Source organism: Natator depressus, chromosome 3 (genome assembly GCF_965152275.1).
Source record: "Natator depressus isolate rNatDep1 chromosome 3, rNatDep2.hap1, whole genome shotgun sequence".
Classification (NCBI taxonomy): domain Eukaryota; kingdom Metazoa; phylum Chordata; order Testudines; family Cheloniidae; genus Natator; species Natator depressus.
This window is the reverse complement of record NC_134236.1, coordinates 33,655,123-33,670,446: the sequence shown is the minus strand read 5'-3', so window position 1 is coordinate 33,670,446 and position 15,324 is coordinate 33,655,123. Positions and strand designations below refer to the sequence as shown.

The 15,324-nt window shown below is 43.2% G+C and overlaps 1 protein-coding gene and 1 long non-coding RNA gene across 3 annotated transcripts in view; one reads left to right on the top strand and one right to left on the bottom strand.

Moving 5' to 3' along the window:
- MBOAT2 (membrane bound glycerophospholipid O-acyltransferase 2) overlaps positions 1-7,188 on the bottom strand; it is a 219,634-nt gene extending 212,446 nt beyond the window's left edge. The window contains exon 1 of the mRNA XM_074947686.1: positions 6,932-7,188. Coding sequence (XP_074803787.1) covers positions 6,932-7,003 — 72 coding nt within the window. The 5' untranslated portion in view covers positions 7,004-7,188. The remainder of the gene's footprint in view (positions 1-6,931) is intronic.
- A 139-nt stretch (positions 7,189-7,327) lies between these two features.
- The window catches only part of LOC141983805 (uncharacterized), a 132,652-nt gene continuing 124,655 nt past the window's right edge, over positions 7,328-15,324 (top strand). For both annotated transcript variants that reach the window (XR_012638516.1, XR_012638515.1), the window contains exons 1-2: positions 7,328-7,458; positions 8,213-8,324. This is a non-coding gene — a long non-coding RNA (uncharacterized LOC141983805). The remainder of the gene's footprint in view (positions 7,459-8,212; positions 8,325-15,324) is intronic.

Below are 15,324 nucleotides of genomic sequence, written 5' to 3'. Positions count from 1 at the left end.
CCCAACTACCACATAGCTCATTTCCATATTTCCTGCCATCTCCTCTGCCACTGCTGCCTGTTTCTATGGCAACAAAGGCAAAAATGCCACAAGTCATCTTTATCTGCCACTGGGGGAGGCAGAGGGAGCAGGCACTATGCCTTGAATAGACAAAGTGTCATCCTACAGAGACCTAGAATCAATACAGGAGCTCCTTCCATGAGCAAAGACAAGGGGAAAGGGTATGGATGGCACAGTGGAGGCAAGGCCAATGAAAAAGGGAACACAGACTTGTAGGAGAAAGAAGGTAAATACAGTAAGTCCACGCTTAACATTGTAGTTATGTTCTTGAAAATGTGACTTTAAGCGAAATGATGTTAAGCAAATCCAAGTTCCCCATAAGAATTAATGTAAATGAGGGGGGTTAGGTTCCAGGGAAATTATTTTCGCCAGACAAAAGACATTATATACATATACAGAATAAGTTTTACACAATTTTAAACAATGTAATACTGTACTCAGCAATGATGATTGTGAAGCTTGGTTGAGGTGGTAGAGTCAGAGGGTGAAAGAGGGTAGATCATCCAGCTGTTCCTCTTGCTGTTCTTTTCCAAGTGCCGGGGTGTGCTCAACCCCCAGCTCTGCCCCAGGCCCTCCCCCACCCCACCCCTTCCCCCAAGTCCCCACCCCACCCCACCCCACCCCTTCCCACCACTGCTCCACCCCCTTCCCCCAGCCTCCTGAATGCTGCAAAACAGATGACTGCTGCGGGCGGGAGGTGCAGAAAGGGAGGCTGTGCACCTCCCACCCACAGCAATCAGCTGTTTCTCGGCATTCAGAAGGCTCTTGGGGGGGGAAGAGGGAGGATGCGCACTGCGTCCTTGCTCCTCCCCAGAACTTCCTGAAGGCCACAAAACAGCTGATAGCTGCTGGCGGGAGGCGTGGGGAGGGAGGAGGAAGTTGCTGATCCTCAGGGCTGCCAGCGGGCAGGTGGCGCTGGGGGGGGGGCGGTGGAGGGGAGTCCGATGGGGGGCTGCTGGCCCACCCTGGTTCCAAGCCCCTACGGCCAAATGTTATAAGCAAACATTGCACAACTTTAAATGAGTATGTTCTCCAATAGATCAGAGACGTAACAAAGAAACAACGTTAAGCAGGATGATGTTAAGTGAGGAGTTACTGTACTGAAAGTTGGATCCCCTCAAATATTAATTCTCTCCCAGATTTTCTTTTTTAATTCTCACCCTTCCCACACCTATTTGCAGGTCTATCAGAGACGGCTGCAAAAACCCTCTGAACAAAAGTTAAAATAAAGCCCTGGTATCCTTATGTATTCAAATTAATTCTGTAAATTTTCAAGACTTGAAAGTTCACTCAACAGTGGCCAATGAGAAGCTCTCCCAGACGAGTATGGGAACTTCCACTATCAATTTCTGCAGAATTTAAGTTTTTATTTTTAATAGTTACATTTCTAGTTCCTAGACTGCAATTATAACTTTCCACATGCAGATCCTTATGCCTTATTTCATATGCGACTTATGTCGAAACGTCTTCCCAAATCTGTAGAGAGAAAGCTCTGGTGATTTTCCTACTGCTCAGAACTTTGCCAAGCACCACCAGAGTGAAATTAGAAAAAAAACTCTGCTCAGGTTCTCTTCTGATACCCAAAACCCTTTGCGGAGCTATCAAGAAACTATCAAGAAACACATTAGCATTCTGAAGTAGCAACTTCAGTAAATCAGAGCAGGAGGACTTAAAAACAGAGCCTTAGGGAGAGGTAACGCAGTAGAAATCCCCCCTCCTTGATATCAGGGGGCTATGTATGGGATTGGGGGAAAAGAAACAGAAAGCTCCTGACCCTTCCAACAACCAGAGAAGTTGGAACTTCAAATTTATAAAAAATTTATAAAAATTTATTAAAATCCCAGCTGTCACAGTTCAGGGGTAATGCATCTGTATTTCACCCACATGGTCCAACAAGGGCACCCAGTCTAGGCTCCCAGCCCCTCAGTCATCCATTTTGGGAGGAGACCTGCGTCTCTCTCCCTCTTGATCAGGGTTTTTTCAGGGTGCACAATTCTCTGCCTACACTGCGAGTTCCCCAGAAAGCCAGAATGCCTTAATAGGTCAGAGGCTGCTCTTTACTTTCTCTCCAAAGACTATGAACAACTGTAACTGCCAACAGTCACAAACTTTACCACACAGCTCTTTATAAGCAAGTACATTTATTCATAAGGTGAAAGTACCACAGAGAAAAAATATTAAAGACAACAGAAGAACCTACACGCACGTTAAAAAGCTTACTAGAGACCCCGACTCCAACCTCGGGTTCTGGAAGGTGTCAGTTCTTCAAAAGCCACAATAGGGTTTTCATCATGGTTACAAGTTTGTAACTGTCTCAGATTCAGAACCAGAACACCCATGAATAATTCAGGCTTTCCTTTATACGGCTTGGGTCTTTGATGTTGGCCTCAAGTAAGAGGATCAGCAAACAACAGTCCACTCCACAGGGCATAGATTCATAAGGCTGTGTTTTTGCATAACCAGAGGTGGGGAATTTGCAATCACCTCCCACTAGATACTCCCCAGGAAAAAAACACTTTTTGTTCCACGAGTCCATTCTTGTCTGGCACATTGTTCAATGTAGTTTTTTGAAACCCCAGGTCTGACAGTTGTCACATCTCCCACCCTTGAGCGGGTCCATACAATCCTGGCCCACAGTAATACATAAATAGGGCCCTACCAAATTCATGGTCCATTTTGGTCAATTTCATGGTCATAGGATTTTAAAAATCATAAATTTCATGACTTCAGAAATTTAAATTTGAAATTTCACAGTGTTGTAATTGTAGGGGTCCTGACCCAAAAAGAAGTTGCGGGTAGGGTTGCTAGGTTATTGAAGGGGGGGGCTGCAGTACTGCTACCCTTACTTCTGCGCTCCTGCTGGCGGTGGTGCTGCCTTCATAGCTGGATGGCTGAAGAGCGGCAGCTGCTGGCTGGGAGTCCAGTTCTGAAGGCAATACCGCCACCAGCAGTAGCGCAGAAGTAAGGATGGCATGGTATGGTCTTGCCACCCTTACTTCTGTGCTACTGCTGGCAGGGCACTGCCTTCAGAGCTGGGCACCTGGCCAGAAGCTGATGCTCCTTGGCCACCCAGCTCTGAAGGCAGTGCAGAAATAAGGGTGGAAATACCACAACCCTTGCTAAAATAACCTTGCAAACAACCCCCCACAACCTTCTTTTGGGTCAGGACCCCCAGTTTGAGAAATGCTGGTCTCCCCCCATGAAATCTGTAACGTATAGGGTAAAAGCACACAAAAGACCCAATTTCACCGGGGGGCCGGGACGACGGGGACACACCAGATTTCATGGTCCGTGACATATTTTTCATGGCCCTGAATTTGGTGGGGCCCTATACGTAAACCATTAATTTAATAAAATGGACCACAAATAAACTTCATTCAATAATGTCTGTCACAACAGCTTTCCCCCCTTTCACCACAGCTGAGGAAAATAGGGGGACTGGTCCTCTCATTAAGTGCTTGACTTTGAAAGTCTCAGGTGGATCCATCCTTTCCTGTCTTTCAAATATAACTCTGGCTAGTAGGTACTTGGTTAATTTTTCAAGCCTTGGCTGTACTGAGTGTTCTTCTAAGTAGTATCTCTAAAGCCATTTTAAAGCCTGGTCTACATGCATATTTTCATATAACTATTTCTGTAAAAAATCATACCCTTAATCAAAGTTTTAGGCTGTCTTCACAGACAAAAAATATTTTTATTTACATTTATTTTAAACAGCAACAGGTGTTAGCCATACTTCTGTAAAATTCTAGTGGAGACAAAACACAAGAGGTTTTTACTAAAGTATAGTTAGACGAAGTCAACATTATATCCCCCATCTGAGTTTAATCTCACCTAGCTACATCACTGTAAAAACTACAGAGCCTTGTCTCCACTATGATTTTTTCAGCAAACACACATTACCTATCTCCCTGTAAAAACCCACCTTTCTTGGCAGTGAAGACACAGCCAAACTGGTACAACTCCCACAAAAGGGATTTGTGTAGCTTTAACTGTAACAGTATAGTTACTCCTTTTGTACTTCCTTGTTCAGCCAGATCTGCTTTTTATAATCCCTAGTGTTTGTACAATATTATTGAAAGGCATACATAACCTTTGCACATACACCAATTTATCCGAACACTTTCTGTTTCCTTTTAGTCTTTTCCCTCCACTGCTTCATCCCATTTGATTACATCCAACATCCATGTTCTCTCCCTAATTAAACATTTCTTTATGCATCTGTCTTGTGATGAGACTTGTTATACAAAAATCTCAGCTTTAAAGGTTTTTTTTAAAGTACTCCAATAAATACAACTTCTTACAGAGTTGTATAATTTCACAAAGCCTTGAATCCATACTCTAATCAACATTACTATTGCTTAAATCATGGCTAATGAAAATTCACAGCAATTTTCCTTTGTACACATCTACGTATCAACATTAATAGTCCATAGGGCAGGGCAATATAAAAATGAGCGGAGGGGGAAGTATTTTAATGTTCTTGTTACAGACCTTCTAAACTACACACACAGTTTTCATCAAAATTGCCCTGGAAGCTTCCATGTAGCTTGCTAGATAAGGGCAAGGTATTTTTCATAAAGCACCTATCTTACAGAAAAAAGAAAAAAGAAAAGGAGTACTTGCGGCACCTTAGAGACTAACCAGTTTATTTGAGCATGAGCTTTCGTGAGCTACAGCTCACTTCATCGGATGCATAGCATATCGTGGAAACTGCAGAAGACATTATATACACACAGAGACCATGAAACAAAACTTCCTCCCACCCCACTGTCCCACAGTGGACAGTGGGGTGGGAGGAAGTTTTGTTTCATGGTCTCTGTGTGTATATAATGTCTTCTGCAGTTTCCACGATATGCTATGCATCCGATGAAGTGAGCTGTAGCTCACGAAAGCTCATGCGCAAATAAACTGGTTAGTCTCTAAGGTGCCGCAAGTACTCCTTTTCTTTTTTCTTTTTACGAATACAGACTAACACGGCTGTTACTCTGAAACCTATCTTACAGAAGCATCTGTTGCAGAACACTAGAAAAATACAGGTTATAATCCGTATATTGATTAAGATTCTAGATGGAGGCCTTCCAGTCTCTTGGATAAATCATTTTAAATGATGTGTCAGCAATATTTATAAAAACGAGTTTGAACAAGTGACCATATGCCACAAAGTGATGAAAGTTATAATGAATGCCAACATCCTGGAATCATGCCATAAATGAGGAGTTATCTATTATTTGTTTTACAACATCCAAGTGAGTTCTAGGTGCTTTACAGAAATAGAGAAGGCGTGGTTCCTGCTTTAAGAGTTTAAAATCTAGAAATAAGAGAGTTCAGATACTAGGCCATATACTCCCCTTGCTACCAGTATGAGATGCATACTGAATCAACTGAAGTTCTACATAGTATCTAGCTCCTGGTGTCAGAATTCACTAGAATTGCTTGCTTTTGGGAGCTTCTATAACAGCCATATATGTTTAGAAGCCACAGAATTAGGATATTTTTAGCCTCTTGTATTAGTGGAGTAGAAAATTTTAAAACTAAAACTCTTTTTTCTAGAGAGTTTCCTTTCCTCAATATTTAGTCCCCACTGATTTTTACTTGTGAAGTTTGGTTTAGTTACACCCCTTAAATGCAAAACTCCCTCTATGTACATATAATAGGAGTTCTTCTATTTTCTTTACCTTGCTTCCTTTATTTGCACACTATCACCTTAGAAACTTAGATGCTCTGCCCCAAATCAGCCTTTACACATTTACACATGGTTTTTCTTGTTATTCTTCTTTCTAAAATTGTCTCTCTGCCCATACATCACAGTATCACTACATTTTTTATGAACATTACATATATATTTGTAAAAGTTTTATTTCCATTTCTTTCACAAACATACTATATGACCTTGGGTAAGACACTCAACCTGTACATCGCAGTTTCCCCATCTGTAAGCTAGGGGTAACACTTTCTACTTTACATGTAGTGAGAGACATAAGGCATCAGGTATTTACACATCCTGAGATAAAAGGCACTAGGGAAGTGCAGTGCCCACAGGTATATATTAATTATTAAACATTTTGTTTATATAAACAGATACATATATGCACAAAACAAATAATACATAAATGCAGAGTAAGTGTGTTCCATGAATTGCAGAAATTAACTACACTCATGACACCCCTGGGAGGTCAAGTCAATATTATCCCCCCTTTCCAGCTGAAAAAAAAAAAAAAAAAAAAAAAGAGATTAAATGTCTTCCCCGAGGCCATACAGAGGTAATTACAATGCCAGGAAAAGAACGTATGGCTTCTACCAGTCCCCTGGTATAACGACTGACCCACACACACAGGGGTCAACCACCACCATAACTATTTGTAAATACACATATAACTATATTATGTACACAATTTTATTACACTTCTGTAATACAGTTTAGAACAAGCGTTGCCATTAAAAATACCATCTGATGTATGCTTTTGCATTTATCAAAACACTGAGGTACACCATGTGCACCTGCACAAATAGCATTGGTGTCGCCTATTCTCATACCACATGCATACTCATGTTCATCACATCTTGCACACACACTAGTGTCAGAGATGGGTGGATGCAGGCACAAGCGTTCCTGCACACACAAAGGGCTGGATTATGCACACAGGCACCCCGCTGCCTGGGCACGCACGGGGGAAGGTGCCGGGGGCTGTCCCCAGACACACACAGAGACGTGCCATGGGCTGCGGGGGAGGGGGGGTGCATGCAGGGAGAGGTGCCACGGCTGGATGAGGAGGGAAGGGGTGGGGGATGGGATGGCGTGGAGGGGGCTAAACCCAGCCAGCCCCCTCTCCCCACAGGAAGCCGAGCAGGGTGGGCGCCTCCCCATCCTCACCTGGTCTATGGGCAGCCGCACGGCATTGCTGAGGGGCTCCAGCAGCGTGCAGCCTGTGGTGCTGGTGGCCATGGCGAGGGCGCCGCCCCCGGCCCGGGAGAACGGGGACTGGTCGGGGGGAGGAGGAGGAGGAGGAGAAGAAGCCGCTTTTCCCTCCCGTCTCCCCACACCAGCGGCAGCAGCGCGAAGAGCCCGAGCGACGTCGTGACAACAAGAGGCCGGAGGAGGTGGCGGGAGCGGCCCAGCCGCGGAGTGACAGTCCCGCTGCCCACTCCACACGCGGCCAACCGTTGAGTGACAGGCGGCGGCTCCCAATCCCCGCCCAGCAGGAGGGCGGGACAAAGCCGCCAGTCGTCACCTCCCCTTCGGCGCCGATGGGGGCCGCAGGACCGGCTCAGGGGCCTTTGGGCTGGGTTAGGGACTGTCGTTATGGTGACCCCCCTTCGCCTGCTGTTGGGGAGTGGCTGCGGGATCCCCAATGGAGAAGGGTCAACAGAACAGGGGGCCACGGCAATGCCTGGGGAAGGGTAATGAGGAGACCCCAGCATTGGGAGGGGGCGTGGCAATGGGGGGTTAATGGGGGCCTCACCCCAGCACTGGAGAGGGGGCACTGACAATGGGGAGGTAATGAGGAGACCCCAGCATTTGGGGAGGGGGGGTGCTGACTGTGGGGGGAGGGGTTAATGAGGATGCCTCAGCATTGGAGGAGGGTACTGGTAATGGGGAGGACTGGTTATGGGGAAGCTTGTGCATTGGGAGTGGTACTGGCAATGGTGGGGTTAATGGGCCTCTACCAGCAATAGCAAAGTTAATGAGGGTCACCAGCACTGAGTGGAAGGGACAGTAGATTAAGGAGAGTGCTTGGTAGTGTTGAAGTGTGGAGGATATCAGCACTTGATGGGGCCAATTGAGGGGTTCAAGTTTGGGAGTGCTGGGGCAGCAGCACTAGATAGAGGGTAGTACCTACCCTAAAGATTACTTTGGTATCAGCAGTTGCCAGGAGTTTGCACCTTGACAAAATGGGATGGGAAAAGCTGGGGAGCCACAGCATTAGAAAGGTTGAGAGTATTGGTCCCCACTGAAAAGGGAATGGCAGTTGCCTGAGGAACCTAACTGCTACCCTGATAGCTATTGGCCTAGTTTGGGCTAGGAAAATCACAGTGGGTGCTACTATGGTGGAGGTTTACAAAACTGTTTGTTGTAGGAGCATGTGGATGTGATAAAGGTGGACAAGGTACCAGAGATAATTAAGGAATATAAACAATTGGCTTTTTCCAACAGTGCAGGAGCAATGTGCCTATTCTTCTAACTTCTCTCAAACACCCAAGAGTTTATGTGCTCCACAGGAAGGAATATTACTCAATGGTTAAGCAGACATTAGTGGATCATTGTGGTAAGATTTTGGACTTTTACATGTTATACGATGGCCAAGCAAAGTGCATTGTAACAGAATTTTCAAAAAAAGACTTGTAAAAAGATGGCAAAGGGGACTCTGTTCCTATTGAACAACACTGATACTCCCACACTTCAAACCCCTTGGCCCCAGCCCCACCCCAGAGCCTAGGGGAATTTCTGTTGTAGGTTTACATAAAGGAGTACAGATATGATGCTGATGTTTGAAATTCATATTTTTGTATTGGTGCCAATCATACTATTCTAAATCTTTTCTCAAGTTTAGAAAAGTTGTTTGCTGCTTTTGATATTTGTTGCTTGACATATAGTATGGTGTCACCATCATTGATCATCTCATTCCTTAGATCGGTAACATGACTTGATTCTTCTAGTATTTCTCCATCTACTCTGGTGGTTGCGTTTGGGACATTGATAGCCATATATTTTGTCTTTCCCTTTTTGAAAACAAACCAACTTGTTCTGGGTGCATCTGCCAAAAGCTTGGTCTCTTCCCCGCCCCCCCCCCCAAGCAATATGTAGAACTAAGCAGTACAGTGTCATCAGCAAAAATGAGGTTGTCATAAATATAAAGGGAAGGGTAACCACCTTTCTGTATACAGTGCTATAAAATCCCTCCTGGCCAGAGGCAAAACCCTTTCACCTGTAAAGGGTTAAGAAGCTAAGATAACCTCGCTGGCGTCTGACCCAAAATGACCAATGAGGGGACAAGATACTTTCAAATCTGAAGGGGGGCGTGGAACAAAGGGTTTGTCGGTCTGTGTGATGCTTTTGCTGGGAACAGATCAGGAATGCAGCCTTACAACTCCTGTTAAATTAGTAAGTAATCTAGCTAGAAATGCGTTAGATTTCCTTTCGTTCAATGGCTGGTAAAATAAGCTGTGCTGGATGGAATGTATATTCCTGTTTTTGTGTCTTAAGGTCTTGCCTCTGGCCAGGAGGGATTTTATAGCACTGTATACAGAAAGGTGGTTACCCTTTGCTTTATATTTATGACAGAAGTAATCTAGTTGTGCTTTATCATTTGTCCATAAAATTCCTCAGTTGCCCTCTGCAATTATGTTCCTCATGACATAGTCAATGACCAGTGCAAACAATTGGAGTAAGGCACAAGGTGTTACGCCCCACATCAACTAATGGTTTGCAGTGGCAACTGATGTCACCACCTGACTGCACATGAGTCATGGTGAATATGGCTGATTAAAATAGGCAATATTTAGGGCACCTTTTCTATCCTCTTTCCTTTCTAGAAACGTTGAAAAATAGCTACTCAGTCACCTGGGTTGTTGTCAGGCATCCTTGCTGCCCATGATTCAAAGATGAGCAACCAGAGTCCCAGGTTACCTATGTGCAGGTTTGTGAGTGTGACCCCCAGTGTTGATCTACCCCAGTGGTTCTCAGCCAGAGGTCTGGGGGGCGTCAGTGGGTTTCAAGGGGTCTGCCAAGCAGGGTCAGTGTTAGACTCACTAGGGTCCAGGGCAGAAAGCCCAAGCCCCACCGCATGGGACTGAAGCCTGGGGCCCTGAGCAATGTAGCTTTGTGGGGGGCCCTGTGGCATGGGGCCAAAGGCAATTGCCCTGTTTGCTACCCCCTAATGCCAGCTTTTACAGCATGTTAGGGGGGCCTCAAAAGGAAAAAGGTTGAGAACCCCTGATGTACACCACTTGACCATTGCTGCAGGACTTTCTTAATGATGCATGAATGCCTGGGTGTGAGGGGTTTGTTTTAAGTAAGACCACCATTGCACAAGGACAATCTCACTCTCTTACCTGCTGGAGTCAAAGGCCAGTGGCATGTAAGGTCACAATGACTGAGAACATCATTAGCTGCAGTGGATAGCTGTTGATATCTTTTGTGCCTTGTCAGGCATTATTTATTCTACAGTATGGTGTTGCAATACCTTTCCATCTGTTGGTCCAAGAGGTATCCCTCACCTCATCTGCCAAAGCAGACGTTGTATGCTGGGAATAGGCATTTCCTCTCATGTCTACCTGGTTTAACTCACCAGTGTCCCAATATGTGACCGCTACTGCGTACTAGCAACTACTTGGAGCCATGGGTAAAAGCTGGATAAGAAGTGAGGACCAGTGAAAAAGAACCACTCAAAAAGTGTGATTGTCCTGATTTTTGGAGGTACTATCTCTCCTTCTGGGAGCTATAATCAAGTAAGCTAGTGATGGTTGCATGTTATTCAAAAAATACTATAATTATGTTTACCATATTCATAAAAGTAGTTAGTCTGAAGTCTTTGGGAGTACGTGCATTAGTAGGATGAGCATAATTTGATCCATAATAAGAGAATCCACTTATTTCTATCACTCATATCACCACTCATCAATATAGTATTTGAGTATATAATTTCAGAGCCAAATTACACGTTTTTTAGAGTAGCAACAAGACTTTTAAAAGGTGTATAATTTTGCTAGTACCAGAATACTTTGCTCTTTCAAGCATGTTCCTTTGTGTTTTGTGCTGCTGGTTGTATATCTGGAAACATGACTTCAGGCCACACGCACAATTACTGCAAAAATATACTCCATGACATCATATTGCACAGAGATTAGTTCTTCTAAAAAGTATTAACAAGTAATGAGACTGTTTAAGCATCATAATATTCACTGACACATATACCATATGGACAAAAGTGCCAACTGCTAACCTTTAACACTTAGGGAAAAATTTGTAAAACTTAATCCCTGATGTAACTCCATGAATTTTATTGGAGTTATACCAAGGATGAATTGACCCAACATGCCTCCCTGGGTTTTGCATTCATATTTTACTTAATTTCTCCTGCAGGCTAAGGCAGATTCTATTGAGAAATTCATTTGGTTTTAAACTCATAGCTTTCAACTGTATCGGGTAACAAAGTACAATCACTCATTGTAGACCCAAATGTACCTTTGTCATACAAACTTGGTCTGGTGCCTGGTTATTACTGCTATAAATTAGTGATGATAAAAATTCTGAACTTTGAAACAAGTTACATAAAGTGTGAGGCAGATGCAGTGTGGTTTACAGAAGTGAGTACAGGTTTAGAAGCCAAGAACACCTACATTCTAATCCCACCTAAACTTTATAAATGTGAATTATCCCATTAAAGTCAAAGGGAGCACAGGTGTAAGTATCTACAGGATGAGACCTTAGTTTCTATTTTTTACTGGGATCCAGCTATTTAGAACACAACTCTTTAGAAATCTTTAGTTAGATTTTGGGGTAAAGTTTCAGAAGGACTGCTTTAGAGACAGTTTTCGCTAACTCTGAGTCATTGTCTAGTGGCAGTCAGTGTTTATTCCAGTACATGAAAACCTACAGAAGTGTTGATAGTTATTACATGATGCATAAACTATTCATAGCAAATAATTTACCCAATGAATGTAGCCCTTATTTCTTACTCTCAAATTTTCTTTGAGAAAACTCACCATGCCACAGCAAAAAGTGCCATTTTGAGAGGTACCTTAATAGCCTGTAATTTTAATATAAAAATAAGTTTATACTCTTCTGTCAGTATATGTGCTCTATCTGTACTCAAAGTATGAAAAGTATGTTTCAGCACCAAATTGGGCTGGGATCTTATGACAGGAGTTACAGGAATGTGTATTACAAGTCTCAGAACAATAGTGCCTTGCACCTAACCAGAGAAACTGGTTGTTCTGTTTACGTGAAGTAAAAAGATAATCCCTTCCCCAAATAACTTACATTCTAGGTTCATAATAAGACACACCAGGTGTGAGTGGCCCACAAGGTTTACAGCGAAACAAGCACATTTTGAATGAGAAAGAGAAGTAACAATTTTCTACTTGTCTACCCATTGTCAGTGGACAGAGTTTTTGCAGACATCACAGCAGAAATGAGTCTTAAGGTGGGATTTGAAAAAGATGGCTTTAGGATGTTTTTGAGGAGTTTCCGGGGGGAGGGGGCAGCAACGTATCTGAGGGAGAGGCTGAGAACCTTGGTAGAGCAAAGGTGGTAGCTGACATCACAAAAAATCAGTAGAGCAAGTAAGTATGGCAAGGCTAAATCCTGAAGGGACTTAAAGACATAAACAAATTGTGTGTTTGATTTAGGGAACAAGGGGAAACCAGTGGACTCCTGAAAAGAGCGGACTGATGTGGTCAGAGTGATAAGCCTGGGAAATTTGGCTTTTGCTTTCAATCGATTCCACAAGCATTACATTCACTCTCAAATTGGGGAAAAGGGTATATTTTATTTAATTGTTTATAACAGTTATATATCCAGTTAGGGAAAAGATCTGTGCACCAAAAGCCCTCTTTGATAAAAAGCTGTGTCGTGCATAGAGAGATTTATGCTGATTGATTAATTCCAGGAAAATAACTATGTATAACACAAACCTCTGCCAGTGTGCTACTATTATTATTTAACTTTCTACCATGCCATAGGTGTTTGTTAGCATTTTACAGAAAAATATAAAGGCAAGTGTGACAGTGTTCCCCATAAGGCTTTGTCGAAATATGCTTATGAATATATATGACATAACTGGAATATGTTCTATGCTACATATGCCATGTAACATAGAATCATAGAATATCAGGGTTGGAAGGGACCCCAGAAGGTCATCTAGTCCAACCCCCTGCTCGAAGCAGGACCAATTCCCAGTTAAATCATCCCAGCCAGGGCTTTGTCAAGCCTGACCTTAAAAACCTCTAAGGAAGGAGATTCTACCACCTCCCGAGGTAACGCATTCCAGTGTTTCACCACCCTCTTAGTGAAAAAGTTTTTCCTAATATCCAATCTAAACCTCCCCCATTGCAACTTGAGACCATTACTCCTCGTTCTGTCATCTGCTACCATTGAGAACAGTCTAGAGCCATCCTCTTTGGAACCCCCTTTCAGGTAGTTGAAAGCAGCTATCAAATCCCCCCTCATTCTTCTCTTCCGCAGACTAAACAATCCCAGCTCCCTCAGCCTCTCTTCATAAGTCATGTGCTCTAGACCCCTAATCATTTTTGTTGCCCTTCGCTGGACTCTCTCCAATTTATCCACATCCTTCTTGTAGTGTGGGGCCCAAAACTGGACACAGTACTCCAGATGAGGCCTCACCAGTGTCGAATAGAGGGGAACGATCACATCCCTCGATCTGCTCGCTATGCCCCTACTTATACATCCCAAAATGCCATTGGCCTTCTTGGCAACAAGGGCACACTGTTGACTCATATCCAGCTTCTCGTCCACTGTCACCCCTAGGTCCTTTTCCGCAGAACTGCTGCCTAGCCATTCGGTCCCTAGTCTGTAGCGGTGCATTGGATTCTTCCATCCTAAGTGCAGGACCCTGCACTTATCCTTATTGAACCTCATCAGATTTCTTTTGGCCCAATTTATTTATGTAAAGGTTATGATCTACTGAATCTATTGATCCTATTTGTATGTGTGTAGCATTTTTGTATGCAAAGTTATGAATATTGGCCGTGTACTGGCTTGATTTCTAAATAACCTTAGTAGAGTATTTGGTCAGTTCCTGGAGAAAGGAATTGGCAAAGTTAAGTGCCCAATCAAGAAGCAATTAAGGAACAATGCATCTTGGAATGCTCCAATCCACATAAGAAGTCTTCCTGGAGACATTCAAGATACCATGTGGGCAATGGCTTCTGCCTGCAAAAACTGTGAGTCATGCATGGACATGTGACTTGCCCAGGTGACTCCAGAACTCCATATTGGAGCTGGACTTCGCACAGGAGAGAGGAAGGGGTCTCCATTCACAAGAGAAAGTCTATTTAAGCCCGTGGGAGACCCCTCCATTTTGTCTTCAGCTGGCTAAAGAGAGAGCCTCTCCACCCCCAAGAAAGAAACTGGAACAAAGGCCAATAACTACAGGGGGTGTGAGCTGGACCCGAACTAGAAGGAGATCAGTCTGTAAAAGGAAGCTTACTGGAACTGGTGAGATTTTGTCTGTATTCAATTTTATTAGACATAGACTTGCGGGTTTTATTTTATTTTGCTTGATAATTCACTTTCTTCTGTCTATTAGTACTTGGAAACACTTAAATCCTACTTTCTGTATTTAATAAAATTACTTTTTACTTATTAATTAACCCAGAGTATGTATTAATACCTGGGGGGAGGGGAGGCAAACAGCTGTGCATATCTCTCTATCAGTGTTACAGAGGGCGAACAATTTATGAGTTTACCCTGTATAAAATGGATTTATTCAGGGTTTGGGCCCCATTGGGAGTTGGGTATCTGAGTGTCAAGGACAGAAACACTTCTGTGAGCTGCTTTCAGTTAAGCCTACAGCTGTTAGGTTCAGACCTGGGTCTGGGTTTGCAGCAGGCTCAAACCAGCAGGGCACCGAAGTCCTAAGCTGACTGGGCAGGAAAGCAGGGGCAGAAGTAGTCTTGGCACACCAGTTGGCAGCTCCCAGGGGGTTTCTGTGATCTGACCCCTAACAGCAAGTACCAACCCTAAAGAGATTACAATCACCCTGTGGGCCCAATCCAAGAAGGTTTTGAGTGCTTCCTGAAAATTGCATTTAGTTCAGTGACAGTTGAGGATGCTCGTCACTTTGCAGGAACAATCCTTAAATTAGACAGGATAGGATAACAAGGAAAGGATATGGTGAGGACAAGGGTTACAACTTGAAAGATTATGACATGCTTTATCATATACACATCTTGTTCCTCTGTTTATATTACATACACATATTTTAATCAGGGCTGTCAAGCGATTAAAAAAATGAATTGCAATTAATCGCACGATTAATCATGCTGTTAAACAATAATAGAATACCATTTATTTAAATATTTGTGGGTGTTTTCTACATTTTCAAATATATTTATTTCAATTACAACAGAGACTACAAAGTGTACAGTGCTCACTTTATATTTATTTTGATTACAAGTATCTGCACTGTAAAAAACAAAAGAAATAGTATTTTTTAATTCACCTAATACAAGTACTGTAGTGCAATCTCTTTATCATGAAAGTTGAACTCAAATGTAGAATTATGTACAAAAAAATAACTGCAT